Source organism: Callithrix jacchus, chromosome 8, assembly GCF_049354715.1.
Source record: "Callithrix jacchus isolate 240 chromosome 8, calJac240_pri, whole genome shotgun sequence".
Taxonomy (NCBI): domain Eukaryota; kingdom Metazoa; phylum Chordata; class Mammalia; order Primates; family Cebidae; genus Callithrix; species Callithrix jacchus.
The window spans coordinates 127917702-127945036 of record NC_133509.1 but is presented as its reverse complement, the minus strand read 5'-3'; the positions used below and the strand labels follow the sequence as shown (position 1 = coordinate 127945036).

Below are 27335 nucleotides of genomic sequence, written 5' to 3'. Positions count from 1 at the left end.
GCCCCATCCTGGGCCGGGGTCTGCTTCCTCCAGGGAAGGGGCGAGATCCTGTAAGGTCCCGGCGCACTTGCCGTGGGTTGCCTTGGGGGGGCTGAACCCTGCTGGGGGTACAGAGACGCTTCCGAAACTCAGCAGCTCGGTCGCCCCCAAAGGCCAGACGAAACATGCCCACACCGCGCCTCCCTCCCCTCACCCTTTCCCGAAGTAAGACTGCCGGGCCACGGCCGCCCCCAGGCAGCCCCGCGCCCCTCAGCCGCTGACACAAACAGGCTCCCCGCAGCCCCGAGGGCCGGAACGGCGCCTTTAAGAGGCGGCGGGCGGCGCTGCCCCCTGGCGGCCACCCCGCCGCTTCCTTGCTGCCGCGGGCTCCAGCGGGGCGGCCGGGCCAGCGCGGGGCGGCGGCGGGCAGCGGCAGGGAGTGCGCGGGCGCTCGCCGCCGCCCTTCTCGGCGGGCAGCGCGCGGGGACTAGGTCGAGGAGGAAGTGCCGGTGGCGGCGGCGGGTGAGGACCGCGGGCCGGGCCGGGTGGCCGCGTGCGCCCCGCCGGGGTCCGAACGCGCCGGGGGGTTACGGCCCGGCTCCGAACGGCCGAGGGCGAGGACCCGGGCGGGAGGAGGAGGGAGGAAGGGCGCGGGGACCGCGCTTCTGCTGCCGCCGGAGGGCTTGTAGCTCGGGCCCGCGCGGCGGGAGGGAGGCGGGCAGGGCGAGGGCGGTGTCTGCGGAGGCCCCGCTTCCCCTCCCGCGCGCCCCGGCCCCGGCCCCGGCCCCGGCCCAATCCAGGCCCAGCCCTTGCCGACCGGCTGGCCGGGAGGTGCGGCGCTCGCTAACGGGTGGGCGGGCGAGCCCGCGGGCGGCGGGGGCGTGGGCAGCGGCGGCGGCTCGGCCCAGCCAGTGGCCTTCCGCGCTGAGCGCCGCTCCCTCCTCCCGGCCGCCCGCCGCGCCCCGCCCCGCCCCGCGCGGCAGGACTGCGCGCCCCAGCACCGAGCCCGGTTCCGCGTCCCCGCCGCCGGGAGGAGGTGCCCGCTCGCTCGCGGCGCGCGCCGGCCGCCAGACTCGGCCTGTGGGCGATTTCCTCCGGACCCAGGCTCCCCGCCCGAGGAGGAAGATGCAGACCTTTCTGAAAGGGAAGAGAGTTGGCTACTGGCTGAGCGAAAAGAAAATCAAGAAGCTCAATTTCCAGGCCTTCGCCGAGCTGTGCAGGTAAGGTGGGACGCGACGCCTGCCCCCGGGGATCCCCGGCCCCAGCCCGGTGCAGCCTCAGCGGTTGTTTTGGGAGGTCGGAGCCAAACGGGAAGAAGCGGTGCGCGGGGAGACTGAGTCCGAACAGCCAGGTGGCAGTGGCGGCCACCGGCCGCGTTCCAGGGAAGCAGTGGCCGGTACGGGCGGGGTGGCAAGGACCGGGACGCTCAGGTGCACTGTGACCTAGCTGGGGAGGCCCCCAGCAACCCAGGGCGCCAGGGGAGTGCTGCTAAAGATTGCGGAGGGACCTGGGAAATCGGGGCATCCACGCTGTGGGCTGGGGGCTTGAGGGTACTTTTGGACTGGAGTGTTTTTCTTCCTTCGTCCCCTCCCTTTCGTGGAGAAAGGGCACCCACGTTTGTGGACCACCTACTATGTGCCTCGTGTGTGCTCGGCTCTTGAGGCTGTCATTGCATATCATGAGGTTAAGCCCAGTGGAAGGGAGTAGCAATTCTTGGCACGTTGTGGTGATTTGCTGTCTCATTAGAGCCTCGTAGCAGCTCTGCAAATTGGCCAGGGTGGTGATTCTGGGCCACGTGTCTGAGAAGGGGGTCTGATCGGCAGAGGAGCGGGGTACCTCGCTTGGGGTCCCGCAGCTAGGGAGTGGCTGGTGCATAGAAGGTGCTGGGTAAATGCCCATGATGTGGAGTGGCCTTCTGGGCTGGGTGCCATCTGGGCTGGGTGCCATCTGGGCTGGGTGCCCCTGCTCCCACCATGCTGGGGCTCCTTGGCGGAGTGTCCGGTGTTTAATAGGTCACGTTCTTAATAAATTACGGAACTACGGAGTCTTGGGTCAGGTAGGCCTTCTCTTGCTCCACAACTGTGGCTTTGCCTCTGAGAAGCAGTTAACCCTTTTCTCAATTCATGCCTAAGAGAATCCAGCTCTGAAAGCCTTTTGCAAACTCCAGGTGGAAACCTTTTGTGATGCAGCTAGTTAGACTGATTTTTGAAAATGGGCTCTACTTGCGTTTTTGTCCCTGTGGGGGCCCCACACGTCTTGGTGAAATGAACAGATGGGTTTCCGCATCTCCCGGTGCTCCTGGGGCCGGTGGCTGGTATGAACTGGCCTGCACAGGTGGGCCTGGCAGCACCTCTGTGTGCCTGATGCCTGTCCCAAGGGTCTGCTGCTCCTTGGCCCTGTGCAAGCTCCGCAGGTGCCCTTCCTGCAGCCGGAGGGGTGCAGCTTGTATAGGATAGCCCCTGGTTCTTTATCACTTGGTCTGGGGATGGGGTTGGCTGCCTTCTCCTAGGCTGGTTTTTCTAGAAGACAGGCTCTTCGTGGACGATAGGGCATGCAGAGTGGCCCCAGCAATTCATGAAGAAATCAGGAGGAGCTCGAAGCCAGAGCTTTGAAAATGAGTCTTAGGACCCTTGGAACGTTGCAAAAGGGTACTTGAACATTGTACCTCGGATACACTCACTTGTGTGAAGGGGGCTCTAAGACACTGAAGAAATTTGGAGAAGCCCCTTTGGCATGTTCTGGAAGTCCAGTTCTGATGTGAGGCACTGGAGCTCCCCCTGCAGTCATATAAGACTTGGGAAATCGCAGTTCATCCCTCACACCCTTTGTACTGCTCTCTGTATTTGTGTCATCTTGTGCCTGTAACTGGAGCTTGAGGCTTGTCATTGGGTTGGCTGGTTTTACTTGGTAATTAGGAGGTTCAAGCAAAATATTCCTAGCCGAGACTCACAACAGGGTCCTCGTGCTGGACCTGCAGATTGGCTTGATTTTCTTGTAGTCACTCTGCCTTTAACAGGGGTGGGAGGTTCAGGGCAAGCTATGGATCGACGTTCTGGGGAGTAGGGCATTAATTTCTCTGCAAGCATTGTTGTCTTCAAAGTCTAGTTGCCTTCTCTTGGCCAAAGTATTGGCTTCAAAGGAGGCAGAAGGCATTAGGGCCATTCTAGAACCCAAGGAAGCCCACTTTATGTTTTCACTAGGGAAGCTTTAGATATTTTATCATTTAAGCCTAAGAAGGAAAAGAAAACACTAAAAAGAGTTTTTCTGTTTCTTATTACTTTCAGGGCAGTGCCCCCTGGTGGCCACATTTCTATACTGGCTGCAAAATGCTCCAACTGTTGAGCCAGTGGCCAGAGAGCCCCGTGAGGTTGTTTTGTTTGGTGTGAGAGCAGATGAGACTTTGGTGGCTGAGAGACAGCGCAAAGACATTATCATGTTTTCTGTATTCAGAATCTGGGGGCGCAGGGCTTCTGTATTGCTGGGTGATGAATGTCTATGAATTCCCTAATAAAAAAATCTAAAGGTATTTGAAAATGGCCCTGCGCTGAATGTTTGGGCAAAGCATGACCGGAATGGTCCGGCCCAGGATGGGTTGTTTAGCTGAATGTCTGGCCTTGTAAAAATCTGATCTCAGAGCAGGAAGAGACACTGGCCTTCATCTCATCCAGCTCCTTTGTTTTACAGATGGGGAAACCATCAAGAGACGGGGCAGCTTCCAGACTCTTGCTCTTAACTTCTAGAATGGGTCCAACTTGGTACCTTGAGACTTGTCTTTCTTCTTGGGTATTCCCCCTCCTTATCTTTCCAGAGGTCTGGTGGCTGCTCTTTAACCCCCCAGGGGTTTTTTACACTTTCCTTGCAAGGCTGAGCCCCTCTGCAAGTGTAACCCCTGTCCTGGGGTGGGGGTTTGGGGGGTAGCTCATGTTGATGGCAACAGTGGGTGGTTAGAGCCATGTCATGGGAAGTGTCCCAGCTGCGGTAGGTAGGCACAGGGGCCATCCTTTTCAGATGCGCACTCTGGTAGGATGGGGCTCTCCTAGCCAGCAGATGGACCTTTGAATCTGCTTGTTTGTCAATGGTACTGTTTGTTCCTGTGGCTGTCCTGTTTCTTCCCCTCTCTATGGGGACACGCTCTGGTTGTGTTCTCTCGTACCCCTCCCACCTGCGTTCCCTAGCCCAGGAGCAACCTTGTAGGTCCCCCACACCACCCCCTCTTTGTGACTTTTTTTTTTTAAGGTGGAGTCTCACTTTGTTGCCCAGGCTGGAGTGCAGTGGCTTGATCTCGGCTCACTGCAACCTCTGCCTCCCAGGTTCAAACCATTCTCCTGCCTCAGCCTCCATAGTAGCTGGGATTACAGGCGCCCGCCACCATGCCCAGCTAATTTTTGTATTTTTAGTAGAGATGGAGTTTCACCATGTTGGCCAGGTTGGTCTTCTGACCTCAGGTGATCCACCTGCCTCAGCCTTCCAGAGTGCTGGGATTACAGGCATGAGCCACTGTGCCCAGCCTTTGTGACTCTTTCTAGATGCTCAGAAGGGGCTTCAGAGGGGGAGTGAAGAAATGAAACCTGTTAGTTGGAAATACTGGGTGATATTAATTTAATTTTTAATATTGTAGTTCTCTACAGTGCCCGATTGGGGAATGCTAGCTGGCCCCAGTTCCCTCAGCTCGTGTTTTCTGTGCCTCCTCCTCTCCTCCAGCTCCTCCTCGCTGTTCCATTCTTTCTGTGGCTGAACGTATGTCGCAGGAGGTGGGCGTGGAAGAGGCACATGACTTGGTGAAGCTTTCCTTATAAAATGTGGGTGAACCTCATCTGTTTTTAGTGTAGTGATTGCTGATTTTTAATGAAGTGCTTCCAGGGACCTCATCTTCTTTACTCCTTCCAGCAGCCCAGGGATGGAGGGATGGAGAAACAGAGGCTCTGGGAGCATAAGGGACTTGCACAGCCAGTTAGAGGGCTTTCTCAAGTCGAGTCCCAGGCCTTTGCACTGAGAATGTGGCTTCCTTGTTTATTTGCCCAGGTTGGGCTGAGGCTTCCAGGAGGCTCCAGAAGCAGAAGAATGTCTATGAGTTTCTCATCCTCTAGAGACTTGGAGGCCAGCTGGCCTGACTTGGCTTGCAAGAAACGTGTTTCTGGAGCAATCACAGATCTTGTTATCCCACCAGGGACCCATTTGTCCCAATACCTTAGAAGGGACTGAGGAGTTGATTAATGCTCATGTTTGTGAGCACCCTTGGTAGGTAGCCCAGGCCTGCCCCTGCCCTCACAGGGCTGGGAGTTTGGTGTCAACAGTAAACTGGCTTGGGAGGCGTGCCAGGGGGAGTGTAGCATGCCACTGGGCCTGTCCTTTCCCCTCGGGCCCTACATTTCTTTCTTTAAAATACAGCCATCTCCAAGGTCCTTTTCTGCAGGGATGGCTTAGCATTCTGGTCTGGAATTCTTTTGGGAGATTCTGTGTGGGAAGGAAGGAGGATTTTCCGGGATTAAGTGATGCTGGTCTGTGGGTGGGTATTTTTAAATTTGTTTCAATGTCTGGATTTGCCACCATTTCGGGGGTGCAGAGGTGGGAGGAGGTACTGACTTAGGTTTCCTTCGCAGCAGTGCACAGGGAGTATTCATAACCCAGCCTTGCAAATGAACACTTTCTAGCAGCCTCCTGGGGAGCAAACAGAACTGCACGTGGGAGGAAGCTTCTGTGTGCTCGTGGGTTGTCTGTCAAAGGGACTGCCTCGGTTTCAGGCCTGGCTCCATGGCTGACTGCCCATGTGTCCTGGGCACATTCCCCATGACCCTGGGCACATTCCCTACCCCTTGGTGCCTCACTTTCCTCATCTGTGAGGGTAATAATTTAGCTTAGGGGTGTGAGCCTTAAATGAGGGGATTTGCTGAAGTGTCCAGGATAGTGCCTGGAACTCTGCTAGTGGTGGCTGCTGCTGCTGCCGTCTTCCCTGTGCAGTGAGCGAGTGGGTCTCTGCCCACGGATGCTTCTCTGTTCAGGGACCTTTGGCCTTTGTAGATGTAGTGTTCTTGGTTTTGGCAGTTTATAAGTCACCCTGAAGTCCATGATAGTGGAACTGATCATCTTCCAGGGATGTGGGGTTTGCGGATTTGAAACTGTTGAGTGGGCACAGCTAAGGAGGGGATCCTGGCTTTCCTGGTGACCTTTTAGCATCACAAGCGGGGTTCTGTTGTCCTTCAGCACACGGCCCATCTGAATCTTACAACCCCCCAGGAGGCGGTGATGCTGCCCCCACCTATTTTATGGATGGGGAAGCCGAGAAATTTTTAAGTTTGGAGATTGAAAAGTTTGTTCTGGGTTTCCTGAAAATGCCAAGTCTCCACTAGTAATCGTGTTAGTATTACTAGCTAACATTTATTGTTTTCTGTATCTTCTTGAATATTTAAGACATGTACATATTAAAAAAAATTCAGAGGACTCAGAGCATACAATGAGATATCAGCCCTGTTTGCTTCTCATTCCTGAGTTCAGTTCCCTGGGGCAGTCTGTCTCTATAGGTGTTTATGGAGACACGGGGTGCAGGCATGTGTGGGTCTCTCCATATGTATGTACTGTTGTGCCCTTGCCCATTGCATGGGGTGGTGTGTCCTGGAGAAACTCCACATCGCTGCTTCATTTGGAGAAAGTTTTCTATCATTGCCTCTTTTTTTAAACGGCTGTGTGGTCCAGTTCTTAAAAGGATGGAACAGTTTCTTCCCTGGGTGTTGGTTTCTGCTGGTATGGGCAGCATGACAGTACCCTGTCCCCTTGCCTGGGTGCACATTGCTAGATGAGGAGTGCTGGGTCAGAGGGCACAGGCATTTTACGTTTTCATACTTTGTGTGTGTGTGTGTGTGTGTGTGTGTGTGTGTGTGTGTATGAGTGTATATGAGATGGAGTCTCGCTCTATCACCCAGGCTGGAGTGCAGTGGCATGATCTCAGCTCACTGCAACCTCTACCTCCCAGGTTCAAGCAGTTCTCCCCCACCACTGGGCCTGTTCTTTCTGACTTGCTCCCAGGTTCAAGCAGTTCTCCTGTCTCAGCCTCCCAAGTAGCTGGAACTAGAGGCATGTGCCACCATGCCTGGCTAATTTTTGTGTTTTTAATAGAGACAGAATTTCGCCATCTTGGCCAGGCTGATCTTGAACTCCTGGCCTCAAGTGATCTGCCCGCCTCGGCCTCCCAAAGTGCCGGGTAGTGAGCCACTACGCCCAGCCTTTTCATACATCATCTGGAACTGCTCACCAAGAAATTTCACTATTTCAGTCCCGATGACAGTGAGTGGGAGTGCCTGCGCTGCACACGCGCCGGGACAAATGTGTAGGTGAGACGGTACTCTGGATTTGTATTTTGCTTAGTGATGTAGTGAGATTGAGGAGTTTAGGTTGTTGGTGGCTGACTGCAGGCATGGGAAGAGCTGGGTGCACCTGCATGGCTGGCTGGGCACCAGTGTTTCTTAACCACTGGGCAATCCTGCCTCCACTGATGATTTCTCCCACATGGCTTAGCAGGTTTGTGGCCTTAAATAATGTAAATACTTAGTGACATGCCCCATGAGCACAGTTCCTGAGCAGTTGGATGTAAATAGGGTTTCAGTTCCCACTCGTTTTGAATTCAGCCCTGGAAAGCTAGTTTTGAGAGAATGCTATGGTACTTCCCCTTTAAAAAGTAACATTCAAGGCTGGGTGAGGTGGCTCACGCCTGTAATCCCAGCATTTTGGGAGGCTGAGGAGGGTGGATCACGGGGTCAGGCATTCGAGACCAGCCTGGCCAAGATGATGAAACGCGGTTTCTACCAAAAATACAAAAAACATTAGCCAGGCGTGGTGGTGGGCACCTGTAATCCCAGCTACTTGGGAGGCTGAGGTAGAGAATTTCTTGAACCGAGATCGCGCCACTGCACTCTAGTCTGGGTGACAGAGCAAGACTCTGTCTCAAAAAAAAAAAAGTAAAAAAAAAGTAACATCCATTTTAGAAAGCAAATCGTTTAGGAGCTGTGCACCTCCTTCTTTCCCTGGAAAAGTCTCTGTCTTAAACACGTTCCCCATCCTGCATGAATTGGGCCCAACCCAGCCTCTTTGACGCTGGTGGCCCTTGGAGAGCTGGCCTGGGTGTGTGTGGTCTTGCTCTGGAGAGGGTGCGGGACTCCCGAGAGCTGGCCTACGGTCACACAATGAGAATGTGGCAGACACTTGTCTCACTCCAAACTGAGTGCTCCTCACTCACCACTGACTGAAGCCTCCTTATGAGCAGGCCCTTCCTCCTGGCCCATGGTGTGTATTAGAGTGGTCAGGCCATACCTGTTGGGCCGTTTGAATCTTTTCTGGGGCTCCGTGTTGCTGCTCTGAGCCTGCTCAGAAAGCAGCGATCCTTGTGGCCTTCGTCTCCCCAGCAGAGCCTCATGGGCTGGTTTCTGTAGGCCCGTCCTCCGGATGGCTCTTGGGAGTGCTCCCACAACTGCTTTTAGGGTTTGGTGGGGTGGATCTATGATTCGTGTCAGAGATCCCGTGGAGCCATGGAGCATCAAGAATCACTTCCCTCTGGGTGCGGTGGCTCACGCCTATAATCCCAGCACTTTGGGAGGCCGAGGCGGGTGGATCACGAGGTCAAGAGATTGAGACCATCCTGGTCAACAAGGTGAAACCCTGTCTCTACTAAAAATACAAAAATTAGCTGGGCATGATGGTGCATGCCTGTAGTCCCAGCTACTCAGGAGGCTGAGGCAGGAGAATTGCTTGAACCCAGGAGGCGGAGGTTTCGGTGAGCTGAGATCGTGCCATTGCACTCCAATCTGGGTAACAACAGTGAAACTCCGTCTCAAAAAAAAAACACCATCACTCCCACAAGGTAGCCCCAGACTCCTGACCCCCTGCACACTGCATCCTCCAACCCCTCCAGGCCCTTGAGTGCTGGGTGCCCCACCCTGTTAATTGCTCAAGGTGTTCCATGGCACACCTGTGGCAAAAGTCACCTGCAGACTCAGCAGCCCCAGAGGGCAAATCGGGACCCACAGGCCAAAGGCCCTTGCACACAGCTTCAGGGAGGTGTCTTCGTTCCCCTCTCACTCCGTCAGAATCTTCGCTGATACCTAGTGGCCCCCACCGCTGGGCCTGTTCTTTCTGACTTGCTCATTGTCCTGCTTATTTTAAGTCTGTCTTGTTTTTAAATAGTTATTTCCATGAAGGTAGAGATTTTGGCAGCTTTATTTACTGCTGAAACCCCAGTGCCTATACCAGTGCACAGAGGAGCTCAAAAAAGTATCTGTTAGAGGCTGGGCATGGTGGCTCATGCCTATAATTCTAGCTCTTTGGGAGGCCACGGTGGGCAGATCATTTGAGGTCAGGAGTTCAAGACCAGCCTGGGCAACATGGTGAAACCCCATCTCTACTGAAAATACAAAAATTAGCAGGGTATGGTGATGGGTACCTGTAATCTCAGCTACTGGGGAGGCTGAGGCAGGAGAATTGCTTGAGCTCAGGAGGTTGAAGGTTGCAGTGAGCCAAGATCATACCATTGCACTCTAGCCTGGGCAACAGAGACTCCATTTCTCCCCCCACCCCCACACAAAAAATATGTTAGTGGATAAGTGGACTGCCTGGTGGTTTTTGGAAGCCTTTTTCATGTCCCTATGGCTCAGCCACAGTTACTTGTGACTCCGGAGTATTTTGGGCCAGGAAGGGAACCCCAGGGGTGGGGAGATGGGGAGGGAGTTAGGTGGTAAGTCCCAGGATCTGGAGGGGCTTGTGGGCGAGTCCTGGGCATCTGCCCTGGCCAGGCCTGTTCTGGGTGCTGGTTCTTGCTGGCATACACCTAGGGGAGGTGAAGGCAGACCAGCTCTGATGCACTGGAAATGCTGCAGGGCATGACTAGAGCCAGGAAGCCTGCAAGCAGGAGAGAACCATGGCATGGTGGCGGCAGCCACTTTAGCACTCTGTGGTCAGAGAAGGCCTCCCTGAGGAGGTGATGTTCAGTGAGAGGGACCTAGAGCTCTCTCCAGGAGCTAAAGGACCCACAGGGTGGATGGTGTCCACTGTGTAGAGGCCACACACCCTGGCCTGCCTTTGCCATAAGTCCTGGGTGCCATGTGGACTAGAGGGCGGGCATCTCAGGGCAGAACTGAGGCCAGTTTCCACTTTAGACAGGGTGGTCCAAGGAGGCATGGGAGTGTCCTTCATGAGCCTTGTTTCCTAACAGTGTGACTTTCCTCCTATCTGAGGGAGGCTGCAGTTATGGCCTGGGGGCCAGGGATAGGAAGACAAAATGCTCGGCTTCTATCTGGCTCAGTCCAGCCTTTGTGTTCATGAAATGAGCTGCTCTGGGCTGTGGGGTGGGTGGGGTGGATGGGTCACCTGACCTTTCTCAAGGATCAAGTTGGGCCTCAGGTGCCCAAGGGAACAGAGGGAAGCGGCGCCTGGAATGTGAGCTCTTTGGCAGTCATTGATCTTCCTCCAAGTTACTTGTTTGCCAAACCAGTGGCTCACGCCTGTAATCTCAGCACTGTGGGAGGCTGAGGCGGACAGATTACCTGAGGTCAGGAGTTCAAGGCTAGTCTGGCCAACATGACAAAATCCTGTCTCTACTAAAACTACAAAAATTAGCTGGGTGTGATGGTGGGTTCCTGTAATCAATCCCAGCTACTACTTGGGAGGCTAAGGTGGCAGAATTGCTTGAACTCAGTAGGCGGAGGTTGCGGTGAACCGAGATTGTGCCACTGCACTCCAGCCTGGGCAACAGAGCAAGACTCCATCTCAGAAAAATAAAAAAAAAATTTTAAAAAGGCACCAGGGGTGCTGGGGAGAAGTACACGTACTGAAGTCCGCCTTCCCTGTGAGATGAAGGTTCCCTGGTAAAGGGGCTGGGGAGCTCGTTGTGAAGTGTCCTGATGATTCTTATGTGAAACTCACTGTCATTTCATAAAGTACCTCACTAGACCTCGCCCCAAAACTGTCAGGCGTGCGGAAGCACCGAGTTAGCCAAGGCTGAAGCAGCGTCTTCAGACTTCTCAGGGGCAGGCCCCTCCAGGAGGTGTGCTGGAACCAGAGCTTCCCAGGGTGGCTCCTGGGTCTCTGTACCCTGAGCTTGCCGTGGGAATCTCCAGTCTAGCACTGTTCTCCTGAGGCCTCCTTGGAGCCCCCTCCTGCAGGAGGGAGACATGCCAGGGGCACCAGATGGCCAGCCCAGCCCAGTTCTGCCTGCTGTTGCTACCTTTTGTGAGATTCCTTCTCAAAAGAAGCCTTTTCAGATTTCTTGCCTCTGGCTGCCGATTTGCCCAGAGTGTACAGAAAGGAGCTAGTTTTGCACAAGAGACAATCCTTGGATCAGCCTGGCTAGATACACACTTGTGCTGTTTTCCTCGGCAGTTTATGCTGCAAACTCACGGACCCTCAGCAACCATTCTCATTGGCCTGAGGTCACTCCGGGAGCTCTCGGAGCCCAAGCCGGAAACTGGGACTCTGGGCTTGTTCGGGTGGCCGGCTGTGCTTTGGCAGGGCTGTGTCGAACTTCCCCTCCGCCCCCTTGTACATCAGTGGCTCATTGCCAGATCTCAGAGGATCAGGAGACCCTACCGTGGGGGTCAGGCACTAATGCAGACTGGAGAGCTACTCTCCAGGATGGGTGAGGGGTCTCCATTTGTTAGATGATAACCCCGAGGCTCAGGGAGAGGTGAGGTGACCTGCTTTGTCACTGACCTGTGAGCAGCACAGCTGGGATTCACCCTCAGGGATGGGCAACTCCTGAAACCTTGCTGTCTCCACCCTACCTGGTTGCCTTGGTCTTCGACACAGCGTCCAGCCGCCATCAATTGGTGTGGCATCCAGTGTCAGGAAAATCAAGGGGTTCTTTTCTTTTCTTTTTGAGTTGGAGTTTCACTCTTGTCACTCAGGCTGGAGTGAAATAATGTGATATTGGCTCACTGCAGCCTCTGCCTCAGCCTCCTGAGTAGCTGGGATTACAGGCACCCGCCACCACACCGGGCTAATTTTTGTATTTTTAGTAGAGACAGGGATTCACTGAGTTAGCCAGGATGGTCTCCATCTCCTGACTTCGTGATCCGCCTACCTTGGCCTCCCAAAGTGCTGGGATTACCGAAGTGAGCTGCCACGCCCAGCCTCAAGGGGTTATTTATCTATTTATTTATTTATTTGAGATGGAGTTTCGCTCTTGTTACCCAGGCTGGAGTGCAATGGCGAGATCTTGGCTCACTGCAACCTCCTCCTCCTGGGTTCAGGCAATTCTCCTGCCTCAGCCTCCTAAGTAGCTGGGATTACAGGCGTGTGCCACCATGCCCAGCTCATTTTTTTGTATTTTTAGTAGAGATGGGATTTCACCATGTTGACCAGGATGGTCTCAATTTCTTGACCTCGTGATTCACCCGTCTTGTCCTCCCAAAGTGCTGGGATTACAGGTTTGAGCCACCGCACCCAGCCAAGGGGTTCTTTTCTGAGTATCCTTTGTGTGCAGTTGGGCCCAGAGGGATAGTGCATGGTGGAGATGGCAGTGGAGTTGGAGTGTGAGACTTGCCCTGAGCCTCTGCCCTCCCAACTGGAAAGCGGGTTTGGTGGACCCACCCTAGGACTGGTGAGCTCGGAAGGTGCTTAGCAAATGATAACATTCTCCCTCCACCCAAGAGACCACCTCACCTGCCCTCCCAGCAGCCCAAGGCAGGACCTGGGGCCTCTGACACATCTCTGGTGGGAGCCGCCACCCATCATTTTCTGGGGTGCTCCTCTAGTAGTCAGTTGCTGCTTCCTGGGCAGGTTGGGGCGTGGTAGGTGGTGTAGAGAGCATGCTCCCGTGGCAGTTTCACTTTCATTTCTGCCTCACACCCTGTTTCCATCTAACAGTCGAGGGCTGGGCTGCGGAGGTGAGGAAACATCTGGTCCCCCACACTGGGATGCTTGTCCCAGTGCAGTTTCCCAGCCTCCCCTACCCCTGGAATGAATCTAGGGTGGGCCATGGCGTCTTCTTTTTAAAAAACACCCCATTCATTCCTTTATGCGCTCACATGCTGCGTACTTACTGAATGCCTGCTGCGTGCACCACAGTTTCCTGGAGCCCTAGGGTCAGCCCTCGAGAGGGAGAGCTTCGGGGCAGTCATCCCGCCACTGAGCAGCTCTTGCCCGCAGTGTGCTGGGCTTCGAGCCTCTCAGGGTCCTGGGCTTGTGAGTTTATTTTTCTTTTTTTTAAGAGACAGGGTTTTGCTATGTTGCTGAGGCTGGTCTCCAACTCTCGTGCTCAAACGATCCTCCCTGCCTTGGCCTCTTGAGTAGCGGGGACTACAAGTGTGCTACTGCACCCAGCTCATGGGTTTCTCTGTGAGGAATAGAATGATGTGGGATTCTTGGTTTCTGTCTCACTCAAATTTCGTCTTCATTCTGCACCCCCACCCATCTTACAGATATGGAAATGAAGGTTCAGAAAGAACATGCAGGCTGGGTATGGTGGCTCACACCTATAATCCAGCACTTTTGGAGGCCGAGGCAGGCGGATCACCCGAGGTCAGGAGTTTGAGATCAGCCTGACCAACATTGCGAAACGTCGTCTCCATGAAAAATACAAAAAATTAGTCAGGCGTGGTGGCACACACCTGTAATCCCAGCTACCCGGGAGGCTGAGGCAGGAGAATCGCTTGAACCCAGGAGGCAGAGGTTGCAGTGACCCAAGATCGTGCCACTGGACTCCAGCCTGGGTGACAGAGCAAGACAACTCTGTCTCCAAAAAGAAAAAAATAAAAAAAGAACATGCAGAGTAAGCTGCAAGTTATAGAGCTAGCAGGTGGAACAGCTTAGATTTGAACCTGGCCTTGTCTCTTAACTCCAGAGCTCAAGTGATCTGCCCGCCTCAGCCTCCCAGTGTCGGGATTATGGGCTTGAGCCCTGCTCCTGGGCAGCCTGTTTTCTTTTTGTTTATTGTGACTTGCTCTGTCATCCAGATTGGAGTGCAGTCGTGTGATTTCGGCTCACTGCAACCTCCGCCTCCCAGACTCAGGCAATTCTAGGACCTCAGCCTCCCAAGTAGCTGAGATTACAGGTGCATGCTACCATGCCTGGCTAATTTTTATAGTTTTAGTAGAGACAGAGTTTCACCATGTTGGCCAGGCTGGTCTTGAACTCCTGACCTCGGGTGATCTGCCCTCCTTGTCTTCCCAAAGTGTTGGGATTATAGGCATGAACCAGCACGCCCAGCCCAGACAATTTTTTTAATAAAGATTTTAAAGTCCTGACATTCATCATGGGATCCTTGAAAAGAAAAGGAATTATGGCCTTGCCGTCAGAGGCCTTTTGCTACCTCCCTGTGGGAAGGTGTGTCCAGTGGCATCAGGATCGTGTTGGAGAAAGGTTTTGCTTCCTGCACAGTCAGCTCCCAAGCACCCTTTTCATCACCTTGACCTGGGTGCAGCTAAGCTGTGGGCTCTGCTTGAGATTTGGGTGCCCTATCTATTCTCTTGCTGCTCTGAGGAGGCCTGAAGCTGCAGAGAGGCCAGTCCAGGTCCCAGCTTCTGACCTTTGTCTACACATATCAGGAGGAGCCTCTGCTGGTGAGGAAATGTGCCTCATTCTTTTTGGAGAGCTGACGGAGGTGCCTGTATTGTGGAGCAGGGCAGGGGCTCCTCCTCCAGAAATGCACATAAGCCATCTGCCCTGAATTGTTTAAGTGGTATAAGGATGGTTAGCACTGGAAACAGCAGTGGCTTCTGTCTATGGAGCTCTAGCTTCATGCATGATGTGGTGCTGAGCGCTCACATGTGGCTCTTTGAGGCTAATAGATGGTAGGTGACCTTCCTGGGGTTTCATAGCTGGTCATCCCGAGGGTGGAGTTTAAATGTCAGTTTGTGTGTGGTGGCGCGATCTCAGCTCACTGCAACCTCTGCCTGCTGGGTTCAAGTGAGTCTTCTGCCTCAGCCTCCCAAGTAGCTGGAATCACAAGCGTGCACCTCCACACCCAGCTAATTTTTTGTATTTTTAGTAGAGATAGGGTTTTACCATGTTGGCCAGGCTGGTGTCGAACTCCTTACCTCAAGTGATCTGCTCGGCTCTGCCTCCCAAAGTGCTGGGATTACAGGTGTGAGCCACAGCATGTAGCCCAAAGCCTATAATCTTGACCATTACAGAATTTTTTGGTTTTTGTCTGTTTTTAATTTTAAGATTTTAATTACTATTATTATTATTTTTTGAGATGGGGTCTCACTCTGTCGCCCATGCTGGAGTGCACTGGTGCAGTCACAGCTCACCACAGCCTGGGACTCCTGGGCTCAAATGATCATCTTGTCTTGGTTTCCCAGTAGCTGGTACTACAAGCAGGTGCCACCACACCCGGCTAATTTTTAAAAAAAGATTCTGTGCAGATGGGGTCTCCCTTTGTTGCCCAAGCTGGTTGAACTCCTGGGCTCAAGCAGTCTTCCTGCCTCAGCCTCCCAAAGGGCTGGGGTTTACAGGCATGAGCCACTGCTTCCAGCCTGTTTTTGGCTTTTAAATGAAGGCAGAGGATGGCTCCCTTTTGTCCGAGTTATTCTCTGGCACCCTCACTGCCCCTTAGTTAATCACTTTTCTATTTTTTCTTTTGAATTTCAATTGGATGCATTGCCTGCTTGGAGAGTGTCGGGAAATTCAGCATTGACTCAGTGATACCCACTCAGGCCCGGGAGGCTGCAGTGGGCCTGCTCCGGACCCAGCCACCTGCCAGCAGCATTGCTGAGCACCCTGTGGATGCCATGTTTGGGCTACCGGGTTTGCAAAGAGCTCTTTTCATATAGTCTCAGCCGGATCCCCAGGCCCCAGGTAGATCCTGCCATTCCCTTCCCTTGAAATGCTCTGAGCTACGGATGAAACTGTGGCTCACTCCCCTGTTTAAACTGCCACTCATGTTTCTTCTTGTGGGTCACGTTGGTGACCTTGGAACTTCATCTACTGAAGTTAGAGGCCTAGAGGGTTTGGGAACCTCCTTAGAAAGACTCCAAAAGTCTGGGAGGCTCTTGGGGAATATTCTCATTGGAGCTCAGACCCTTGACCTTAACTTACCCTCTCTGAGCCTTCAGCTCCTGCACCTGAAGTGGGAATTGTAGGGCCAGACTGTAGCAGGATAGTTTTGCAGATTGGGTGAGCTAAGGTACCTCAAGGCCTTAACATAGAGGCTTGCTCTTGGAAAGAGGCTCAGTAAATGGCCACTGTGTTGTTATTGTTTAGAATCGGCCACTAGGTTGATGGAGATGTTTACCAAGCATTTATTATGTTTGAGCGTCCCTTATATCTGGGGAGGGAGATGGGACAGGAGAGGAATGTAGTTCAGAAATCTCTTGGTGGGGTCTCTGCTGGATTCCATGTGATGTCATGGAGCCAGCATGTCTTGCTTGGTGGCTGGATTTGAACCCTCGGTTTTTTTTTTTGAGATGGAGTCTCACTGTGCAGCCCAGGCTGGAGTGCAGTGATGTGATCTGGGATGACTGCAACCTCTGGCTCCGACATTTGAGTGATTCTTGTGCCTCAGCTTCCTGAGTAGCTGGGATTACAGATGCATGCCACCACACTGGGTAATTTTTGTATTTTTAGTAGAGGTGGGGGTTCACCTGGTTGGCCAGGCTGGTCTTGAACTCCTGACTTCAAGTGATCCAGCCGCCTTGGCCTCCCAAAGTGCTGGGATTACAGGCATGAACCACTGTGCCTGACCTCAGCTTCTTACTAGATGTATGACTATGGGTGTCTTTTGGCTCCTCTTTGGGCTTTAATTTCCTTGTCAGTAAAAGTTGGCCTTGTGTTCATGCATAGGAGGAGCTCAGCACACAAAGTCTTCCCATCTGTGTGGGGCAGAGGCCATCTCTGGAAGGAAGAAGGGGGAAGGTGGCCCCTCACTCACCTGTGTCAGGTGATGTCAGAATAAGCCTCCTCTATGAGTGAGGTGCAGAGAATCATGATCTTAGAGGAGTAATTTTTGAAAATCTTTGAGCTAGAAGAGGCCTCTGCAAATGCGGGTTTGCAGCTCAGAGTGGCTGGCCTTGCAGGGTCACACACGCAGAGCTTTGGGCTGACAGCTTCGCAGCCCACAAATATACTTCCTGTGGCCTCCAGGAAACCTACAGGAGTGCGAGGTGTGTTGTGTTCTGGGCCATCTTTGGAGGACCCCATCCCTGGCCAGAATGAATTATTTTTGTTGATGGGCCCAATGGTCTCTCCCTCTAGCCTTACTGGGAATGCTGCAGGAACCAATTCTTTGGATTGGGGATGCTCTCCTGGGAAGGGTGTGAGAGTGGGTGGGTGCCCCTTTCCTGACACAGCCATCTGGGACGTGGGCAGTTCTGTGAGTGCCTCTGCGAGAGCTTTAGGCTGGGACCCCCTGGACAGTGAGATCTGTGGACTGGGCCACATGCCTGCAAGTCTGTTTCCGTTGCTCTGCACTCTGGTCCTCTCTCTCTCAATTAACCAAGTGATGTGTCAAGTCATTGGGATAAGGCTAATGATCTGAGCAGAAAATCGATTGTATGCCTGATTCTTGGAGTCACAGGGATAGGTGGGTTCTGACAGGAGCTTCAGTGCTGAGCAGGTTCAAACAAAGGGGATGTATTAGTTCCTGAGTCAAATCCTTAGGGCATTGTGGCTTCAGGTGTGGGTAGATTCATGCGCTCAGGTGACAGTCCATAGGGCCTGGTATCTTTCTCTTCGCCTGCTTCCCTAGTCTCTTCATTCCTAGGCCCATGTGGTGCAAGATAGGTCCTCACCCTCAACCCTTATTCTCAGCCAGGCACCGTGTGGCGTTCCTGAGGTGTGTGATCTCATTCGATCCACGTGACAGCCCTGGGAGGGTGGTATTTTTAGCATTCCAGTTTCTAACAGAGAAGGGTTAAGTAACTCACCTGGGGTCAGACAGCTGGTAGGAGCAAAGCTGGGATTCAGAGCTGGTCGGTTTGGCTCCAGGGCCTCCCGTCCCTCAGGCTCCAGGTCCACAGTAATGGGGGTTCCTTCTGGTGGCCTCTGATTTGTCAGCCTGGGCCACACACCTGTCTCTGAACCAGTCGCTGGGGCTGGGGAACGTAGTGCCTCATTCTCTTCTTGGCCTGAATGTGGGCAGGATGGATCCCCAAAAGAATGCTGGGGGAACTGTTCCCCAGGGGCAGGGGAGGGCTGTCTGGCAGCTGGGGTGGGGGAGGACGTGTTCTCTGGTTCTAGGCCTGACAGTGGCTGGCCTGGGTGAGGCTGGGGTCTGCTCTCCCTCAGCTTACAGCTCTGGACCTGGCCTGTAAAGACCTGGATGGGGCTTGAGGATTTGCACACAGCATCCAGGGACAGAACGCTGTACCCAAGAAGGGAATGGAGAGTACCCCTGCAAGTCTGAGCCTCAGGCTGGCCTACCCCCTGCTGGACGCCTCTGTTTGGGGTTCCAGAATTCTCAGAGGGAGCTGGGTGGGAGTGCTGGTGGGAAGCTCTGGAAGGGAGGCTGCTTGGGACCTCCCTGTGGCTGTGACTGCATGGGCAGCCCTGAAGCTGCTTCTTGGACCCTCACCTTGTACCTCAGTTAAACCCAAGTCTGGCTTCTTCCTGTGGCCAGTCTGACACAGGCAGATTCTGAGGGTCCTGGCTGGGCCCAGCGGCCAGCAGGGTGGGTGGGCATACTGGAGGGCTGATGTCCTATTTGTAGGCCGAGGTTTTTCGGGGCCTTGGGAAAAGCTGCTGAGTTCTGGGAAAAGGACGATGTCTTCCCTGTCTGGCTGTCACTGTCGCTGTGCAGAACATTGGTGTTTTGACACTGAAGCGTTCTGGAGCTAAACAATCTTGTATTATGTAAACACAATTAGCCTGTTGCTGTTTGACTCTGTCCTGTTTGGGGAGGGTTGAGAAGGTGTCTTTCTGCCGGATCCTGGGAATTCTGAGAGCCGGGAGCAGCTGTGAACTAGTGGCTGAGCGTTGTCAGAGCTGGAGGGGAGTGTTGGTCTGGGGAGGGCCACTCCTGTCCAGGACGTTCCGCTCCCATGTACTCAGCCAGACCCTGCCCCCCCCGCCCCCCCTCCCGCCCCCACCGCTGAACAGGCCTGGTGGGAACTGCGTGGAGGGCATGCTGGACTGTTTCCACTCTGGAGGGGAGAGGAAGCGAACGGTGAGTGGCTGGTGGCCACAAACCCAGACTGTTTCATACCTCAGGGCTCCAGTTCTGAGGGCCCCAGGTGAAGGGGCTGGACTGGAGGTTGGGAGAAGTACAGGGTGACAGGGCCTGGTGAGGGTATGGGTCCCTCATGGTAGAATAAATTCACTGGTTATCTATAGATATTCACTGTAAATAAAAATATATCACTTAAGGCTGGGTGCAGTGGCTCATGCCTGTAATCCTAGCACTTTGGGAGCCAAGGCAGGTGGATCACCTGAGGTCAGGAGTTCAAGACCAGCCTGGCCAACGTGGTGAACCCCCCCACCCCGTCATTACTAAAAATACAAAAATTAGCTGGGCATGGTGGCACATGCCTGTAATCCCAGCTACTCAGGAGGCTAAGGCAGAAGACTCACTTGAACCTGGGAAGCGGAGGTTGCAGTGATAAAAGCTAAAGACTTTAGAAAAAAGTACAATAGACAGGGATCATTTTAAATTGCTGCAGAATAGATCTACTGAATGTCTATGCTGTGATTTATTGCGTTATAATCTTACTTTTTTTGAGACAGGGTCTTGCCCTGTTACCCAGGCAGGAGTGCGGTGGTACACTCATAGCTCACTTCCCCCTTAAACTTCCCCCTTAAACGGCTCAAGCCATCCTCCTGCCTCGGCTTCCTGACTAGCGGGGACCTTCATCATGTGCTACCACACTTGGTTAATTTTTTTTTCTATTTTGTGAGATAGAATCTTGCTTTGTTGGCCAGGCTGGAGTAGAGTGGCGTGATCTTAGCTCACTGCAACCACTGCCTCTTGGGTTCAAGCAATTCTCGTGCCTCAGCTTCCCAAGTAACTGGGATTACAGGGGCCCACGACCATGTTCGGCTAATTTTTTTATTTTTAGTAGAGGTGTGGTTTCACCATGTTGGCCAGGCTGGTCTCGAACTCCTGACCTCAAGTGATATCCCTGGCCTCCCAAAGCACTGGGATTATAGGTGTGAGCCACCACACTCAGCCCACACTTGCTCATTTTTTTTTTTTTTGAGGTGGAGTTTTGCTTTTGTTGTGGAGGCTGGAGTGCATTGGTGGCAATCCCGGCTCACTGCAACGTCTGCCTCCTCCCACGTTCAAGTGATTCTCCTGTCTAAGCCTCCCAAGTAGCTGGGATTACAGGCATGTGCCACCATGCACGGCTAATTTTTGTACTTTTAGTAGAGACAGGGTTTCACCATATTGGCTAGGCTGTTCTTTAACTCCTGACCTAAAGTGATCAGCCCACCTTGGCCTTTGAAAGTGCTGGGATTACAGGCGTGAGTCACCCGCCCAGCCGATTTTTCCCATTTTTTTGCTGTTGTAGATACAGCTGCATTGGACCTTTGTGAATATAAGTGTCTTCCTTCCCTTTCTGATTCCATTCCATGTAGGTAAAAGTTTTTATTGGTTGTTGTTACATAACAAACCATTCTAAAAACAACTGGCTTTAAGCAATAAGCATTTTTTCAAGGTTCTGTGGGCTCTGCTGTGCAGCTCTGGTCTTGCCGGGAATTCCCTGTGTATGTGCAGTCAGCTTTCAGTCTAGTAAGCGGGTCCCTGCCCTGGGGCTTGGCCTTTGGATGGCCAAAGGCACTGGGCATGACCCAGGCTCCTGTTTTGGCTTTCATCAGGCTGACTGGCCTTGTTCCTTACACTAACGGTGGATGTTTCCAAGGCCTCTAGAGGCCTGTTTGCTTCTCTACAATTTGTTGGCCAAAACAAGACCCAAGGCCAGCCCACATTCAAGGGGTAAGAAAAGAAGCTTTACTCCTTGGCGGAGGTGGCAAAGTCATTGCAAAGGGCCTGGATACAGGGAGGGTCAAGCCCTGGCAACATGTCTGCACACAGAGTGTGTGATTCGGGCCTGGGCATTGGCCAGCAGCCCATAGACCTTTCCTGAATTAGTATCTGGCAGGTGCCCAGCTGGTGCTGGGCTGGGGATGGGGAGGGCAGAGAAGGCGGGTTCATAAGGAGCAACTGTCACCATTCAGAAAGCTTTTCTGAGTGCCCACTGTGTGCCCAGCTCTCCACACCCGGGTTTCTCAGGCCTGGTCTTACAGGAACTTGGGCTTTGCTCACAGAGAGAAGGCTCTGTGGGTGACCAAGCTACTCGGTGGCATCAGTGTCCTGTGTAGGGGTGGGGGGTTTTGTTCCTGGTTTGGGGCCTGTTGTTAACCTGTGTGGCAACCCCCCAACACCCACGATGAACTTGTTTTTCTCAGCTGGAATAGGAGGATGTTAGAACATCGGAGCCCCTAAATTCTAGGACATTGCAACTTGGAGAACCCTTGGGATTTTCAGTGTGGAAAGCCGTGGTGATCTGCAGCCAGGACTAGCTCCTGTGCGTCCTCCTCCTTGTGGTGCCCGTGTCGTTTCCAGGTTGCATCCAGACCCAGGATTTCCTGTTGTTCTGCTTGTGTGTTTCTTCACTGGAAAAACTCCTGCATCCCCCGCAGAGCTGTTTACAGACATCTGTTGGCATCCCGCCCTGCCAGGCCTCTTGGCACATGTGGTCGAGTGGTGGCCAAGATGGACAAGGCCTTGTCATTTGGAGCTTTAGTCTGTGAGGGCGATGGGGAGGGGTACAGACATGCCAACCAGTGAGTTACAGGGATAATTTTATCTGGGATCAGAAAGTGAAGTGATAACAGTGATATGAAGGGGTCTGGGACTGTCCTCACATGGTAGGAGAAGGTCTTTCCCAAGGAGAGAGCTGTGGCTGCTGCTGACAGGCAAGAAAGGAGTCAGCTGCAGAAAGCTGGGGCTGTGGCATCTCATGTGGGGGAAGCAGGAATAGCGAGTGCAGAGGCCCCAGGGGCTCAGGAGGGAGCAGGAGCTTGGTGTGTCGGGGAGCCACAGCCGGAGGATGTGGTGGGGCAAGGACTGAGAGGACAGGGCCGTGGAGAGGCAGGCCGGGCCAGGTGTCTCAGCACTTTCCAGGCTCTGGCATGTAGTTTGAGTTTATTTTACAGGAGGTGGAAGGCAAAGGCTCTCATCAAATTATCCCACACATAGTCTGTGAAATACTACTCAGCCATAAAAGAGAACACAACCAACTCCTTTGCAGCAATATGGATGCAGCTGGAGGCCATTATCCTAAGCAAACTAATGCAGGAACATAAAACCACATGTTACATGCTTTCACTTATAGATGGGAGCTAAACCTTGGGTACATGTGGACATGAAGATGGGAACAGTAGACACTGGGGACTGCTAGGGGGGAAACGGGGGAGGGGGGCAAGGGCTGAAAAACTACCCGTTGGGTACTATGCTCAGTACCTGGGTGATGAGATCGTCAGTACTGCAGACCTCAGTGTCACACATTATACCTGTAACAAACCTGCACACGTACCCCTAAATCTAAGATAAAAGTTGAAATTATTAAAAAAACATAGTCAGTGACCTTTTAAAAGCTTTGGGTAGTGCTGATAAGGTGCCCGGGCCTGTCTGTGCCTGTTACCCTCTGATGATGTTAAATGAATAGCATCGCTCAGCCTTGAAGGCACCTGTGACCATGCCCTGGAGTGGCTTCATTACTTTCTATCTCTCCGGCTGCCTGCCACAGGGTGCAGAAGCTGGCTTTGGAATTGGAGGGACCGGGTCAAACTTGCTTCTGCTCCTGTGTAGCAACTTATCAAGCTTCTTCGAGCCTGTTTCTCTGTCTGTAGGATAAACAAAGCACTTCCTAACTTCTGTGGTTGATGTGTCAGTTGAAATAATTATTAATGGTGTAAAGCTCCATAGCTCACTGCCTGCTAGATTTATTTACAGATACTACAAATACCCCATCGTAGGCCCCAGGCAGTGGTAGATGGTCTTACTGTGGGGATGGCAGTGGTATTTAGGTGGTGCTGTGGTCTGGGTTTCAGACACCATGTGAGGTGCTGGAGCACTGAGTTCCTCCCACAACCCAGGAGCCCAGCTGGTGGGGAGACAGAGACAGGAGGTGAAGGGTTGGATGAACTCTGCTTGAGGAACAGGGCAACTTTCCCCATCTGGGAAGATGGAGGAAAGTTTTCTGCAGGTGGTGACCTTGAGAGGTATGTTTGAGGGTGCAGGGAGCTTGTTCACAGACAGGTATGGATGGAAGGTAGTCCTGAAAGCAGGCAAGCCTGTGCCAAGCCGGGTCACTGTGAGGCCAGGAGTCCTCCAAACACAGATTCTGGGCATGTAGGGCTGGTGCAGGTGGGTGGCTATGGGGAGCCCCTGGAAGCCTGGGCTGAGAGCCTCTAGGAAGCAGTGGTCTGGCGCTTGGGGGAGGAGCACCCCCTGTCTCCCCCCGTGCCTACGGCGGGTCTTGTCCTCACTCTGTGATTGGCAGGTGTGGACACACACACGTCAAGTAGTGAAGAACATAGAGCCTGGAGGAGGGCTCACCGACTCAGTCCTGGCTGCCTTGCTGCGAAGCTTGGTGGCCCTGGGAGGTCATTAAGTGTCCCTAAGCTTCTGCCAGGGAGATCATCATAGGGCTGGTGTGAGGGGAGATGAGGAGTCTGTGTCTAGCACTCAGCACAGGGCATGCACTGATAACGTGATGACTTCACCTGGCTCCTGGGAGCTGTGTCCAGCTCACAGCCCCTCAGTGACTTAGCTGTATGGGTGGTGTGCGGCCCAGCATTGCTTGCTGATCTAGGGGAGATGTCATAGGCTGGCCTGGGGAGGATGTCCCCTCTCAGCCTCCTCTGAGCCATGGGCATAGGTGAGTTTTCGGAAAAGCCAGTGCTGACTGTGATTCAGCTCTGCTTCTTCCTTTTTTTTTTTGAGACGGAGTCTCACCCTGTCACCCAGGCTGGAGTGCAGTGGCATGATCTGGGCTCACTGTAACCTCCACCTCCTGGCTTCAAGTGATTCTCCTGCCTCAGCCTCTCCAGTAGCTGGGATTACAGGTGTGCGCCACCAAGCGTGGCTAATTTGTTGTATCTTTAGTAGAGATGGGGTTTCACCATGTTGGTCCTGCTGGTCTCAAACTCCTGACCTCATGATCCACCTGCCTCAGCCTCCCAAAGTGCTGGGATTACAGGTGTGAACCACCACACCCGGCCCCTTCTGTCTTATTCTTAAATCGCCTACAGGTCACCCACCTGCCAGCATCTGTCCTCCAATCCCTTGCCCCAAGGGACTGCTCTAGGCAAGGAAGAGAGAGGAGAAGGAGGCCCCACATATCCTCCGTGGGAACGGAGGAGGAAACTGAGGCTCCTCACAGAGATTAACTAATCTCTGCTGGACTCTTACATCTTATAACCCAGATGTCAGAGCTGGGTTGCCCCCAGACCCTCCCTCCTTCCAGGAAGGGTGGAGCTGAGGTGGTGGGGGCCTGGCTGGAGCACCCAAGGAGCTGAGAGAGGTTTAGTCTGCCTGGAGCTTGGCAATCGGGGTGAGGCTCCCTTTGAGGCCTGGTTGCACAGGATCCTGTAAGCCATCATTGTACAAACTTGGGCTTTGCCCTGACGGCAGTGGAAGCCACAGCAGGCCTGTGACGTTGGCTACTGTTGCAGGCTTGTGGGATTTGGCGGGGAGGCTGGTGCAATTGTGTAGACAGTGGTGGTCTAGATAGTGCGGTGGTGGTGGATACTGACTCTTCAGAGTCTATCCCGGTCCGAAGACTCATTAGCACCTGGGCTACTCCTCCGCTACTCAGGATGTTATCTGTCTAGGGCCTCAGCACTCTTGGTGCCTCAGCATTTCCACACACCCTGCATCCACAGACTCAGAATCTGTGTTTTAACAAGACCCCCAAGAGGCGCCGGTGCACACTGCACATTCCTGTTTGCCAACACTGGTTTAGGGAACCTGTTGACCCGAGCGCAGGGCTGAGGGGGGAAGGAAGGACTGAGGTCAAGGCCTGACTACATGAGAAAGGGTAGGTTGGGGGACTGGGGAAGAGGAGATGAGGCCGGAGCACTCAGAACTTCTGGCTGGAAGGAGGGCTATATCACCCCACCCCAGGGTGGCTTGAGGACTAGTGCAATTAACACAAAGGGCCAAAAATGGCCTGGCTGCCGGGGCCAGGGCAGAGAGCTGGGGTCTGCAGGGCAGCCTGCACACCGCAACCCTGCCTTTGGAGGCCTTAGAACCCTGTGGACCCTGTCCTTTGTCCTTTCGGCCACGCCTGTGTAGGTGTCGGTCACATCTGCCCCACAGGTTGGGTATTTGCTGTTGTGCTGTTAGCAGATGGGTGTTGAGCCTGTGCAGGCCTGGACGTGGTCACAGAAAGGCATCCTGCTTGTTGAGCAGCCATCCTGGGGAGGGGGCATGAGGCACTGAGCGTGTGAAGCAGCAGCCGGACCTGGGCCAGAGGTTCCTCTATGGGAAGACCATTATGATCTGAGGCACCCTGGAGGCACCTGTCCTGGCAGAGGGTGGGTGAGTCTGTAGCTGGTGGGTTCTATCGAGGCAGGGGAGTGCGCCCTTCTAGCCCCGCCACCCCCTGGCCTGGGCCCTGCCGTGCTGGAGTCTCCTGGTGCCTGGAGGCTGATTCGAGTGCGGTGGGGCTGGGCAGAGGGGGCCCTGGCTGTCGTGGGGTGAAGTTTGGCTGGTCCGGTGGGCATCAGCCAGGACCACATTAGGCCCAGCTTTGGCTGGATTCCTCACAGGCTCTGCCCATCAGCTGTGCCCAGTGGCATCCCTGGTCTCTACCTGCCAGATGCCAGTACCACCCTTCTCTTCCAAGAATGTCTCCAGGTACTGCCAGATGTCCTGTGGGTGGGGGTAATATTGCTCCATTGAGGATCAGTGCTGGCTGAGGGTCCTTCATCATTCCCTGCTAGTCCCAGCTTGGCTGCACTGTCACCTGGTGAGCTCTTTCCAGTCAGTGAGTCAGGCCTGCTTTGGGGGCCGGCATGCTGTCCTCCCTCATCCATGTCAAGGCCTGCGTGGCCATGTGTTCACACGTGCTTGGCGTGACCTGGGAGTCAGAGTGCCTGGGTTCCTATTCAGGCGTCTGTGGTGCTGTAAGGACCTCAGGTCTGGGGGTCAGGAGGCCTGGATGGAAAATCCTGACACTCTGGTCCTTGTGGGGGACCCTGAGCTTCCATTTTCGCATCTTTGGAATGGGGCTGTGGTAGCCTTTCCATGGGTGCTGGTGGGGGCTTGGAATGCCAGTGTAGCCCCCTCTGTGCTGGGCTCAGCGTGGTACCTGATGACAGTGTGTTAATCTCCCCCTGACTTCTCTGTGACCTCAGATAAGTCCCTCTCAGTTCTGTGTCTTGCTTATGAAAGGGTTCTTGGGCTCTCTTCTGTAGGAAAAGTGTGGAGCTTATAAGGAGGAGAGTCTAGGGGACGGGAGTCATGGGGGTTGGACACTGGGCCAGAACCTGCTCAGTGCTTTCAAATCAAGGCCCAAACCCAGGGTCCCGAGGAGGGCTGAGCAGCAGCCGAGGTCGGAATGCACCTGGCCTGCCTGTGCTGCCCAGGAGTGGCACCTTCCATTATCCCTCAAACCCAGCAAGGACCCAGTGTGACAAGAACATGGAATTTGGACCTAGCAGAGCCAGTTTGCTTCCTTGCTCTTCAACTAGCTGAATGGCTCCTGCAGCCTTTCTGAGCTGAAGAAGGGGGTTAAATGGGAGGCAAGGAGGAGCTCGGGGAGGAGCTGGTGACACTGACTGGACGCCACTATGTGCCAGCCTCATTCATTCCACCCTCCTGCGGTGTCCTGAGTTACACACCCAGCCATGCTATTTCCCAGATGGGAAAACTGAGGTGTAGAGCCCAGCACTCGGCCATAGGAAGCAAACAGCAAGTGAAGCCGGTTGGTTGACATTGGCTGGCTGCTCTTGGAATTTGCATCCAAATATCAAAGGCCTTGAAGATTAAAAAGAATGAAGAATAATGTGCCTGGTGCCTTCTTGGGAGGGGCCCCAGGCCAGCTATGGAGGGGAGCAGGAGGGGTTCTGGTCTGGGCTTCCTGGCCTGGTGCTTTCCTGGGCAGCTGGAAGTGCTTCTTTGGGAGCTGTCTGGCCCTGGCGCCGTTGTTGGCTTCATTATTTTTGTCTGCAGGGGCCTGAGCATTCTGTACTGACAGTAAAACATTTGTTGGGCTGATGCTGTAATCACACCGCAAGGGACACTTGAAATTATATCTGTATTTGGGAGCTAATTTTAAAGAACTTTTTTCATCATAATTATATGCAATCAGCCAGCCAGTGTTATTGGGGTTTCTCTTTTTCCCTCTTCAGCTGAGAGGCCATCTGCTTTCCTCTTCCTGCCTTTCCTTCCAGAGCTCAGTGAGCCGTCTCCCTGGGAGAGGGGCCAC

The 27335-nt window shown here is 53.7% G+C and overlaps 1 protein-coding gene across 4 annotated transcripts in view; it reads left to right on the top strand.

Annotated features, from left to right (window-relative positions):
• The first annotated feature begins 347 nt into the window (after positions 1-347).
• The window catches only part of ITPK1 (inositol-tetrakisphosphate 1-kinase), a 180696-nt gene continuing 153708 nt past the window's right edge, over positions 348-27335 (top strand). For all 4 annotated transcript variants that reach the window (XM_078335641.1, XM_002754215.7, XM_017977309.4 and 1 more), the window contains exons 1-2: positions 348-501; positions 963-1199. In XM_078335641.1, the coding sequence (XP_078191767.1) occupies positions 1105-1199 (95 nt within the window). In that variant the 5' untranslated portion in view covers positions 348-501; positions 963-1104. The remainder of the gene's footprint in view (positions 502-962; positions 1200-27335) is intronic.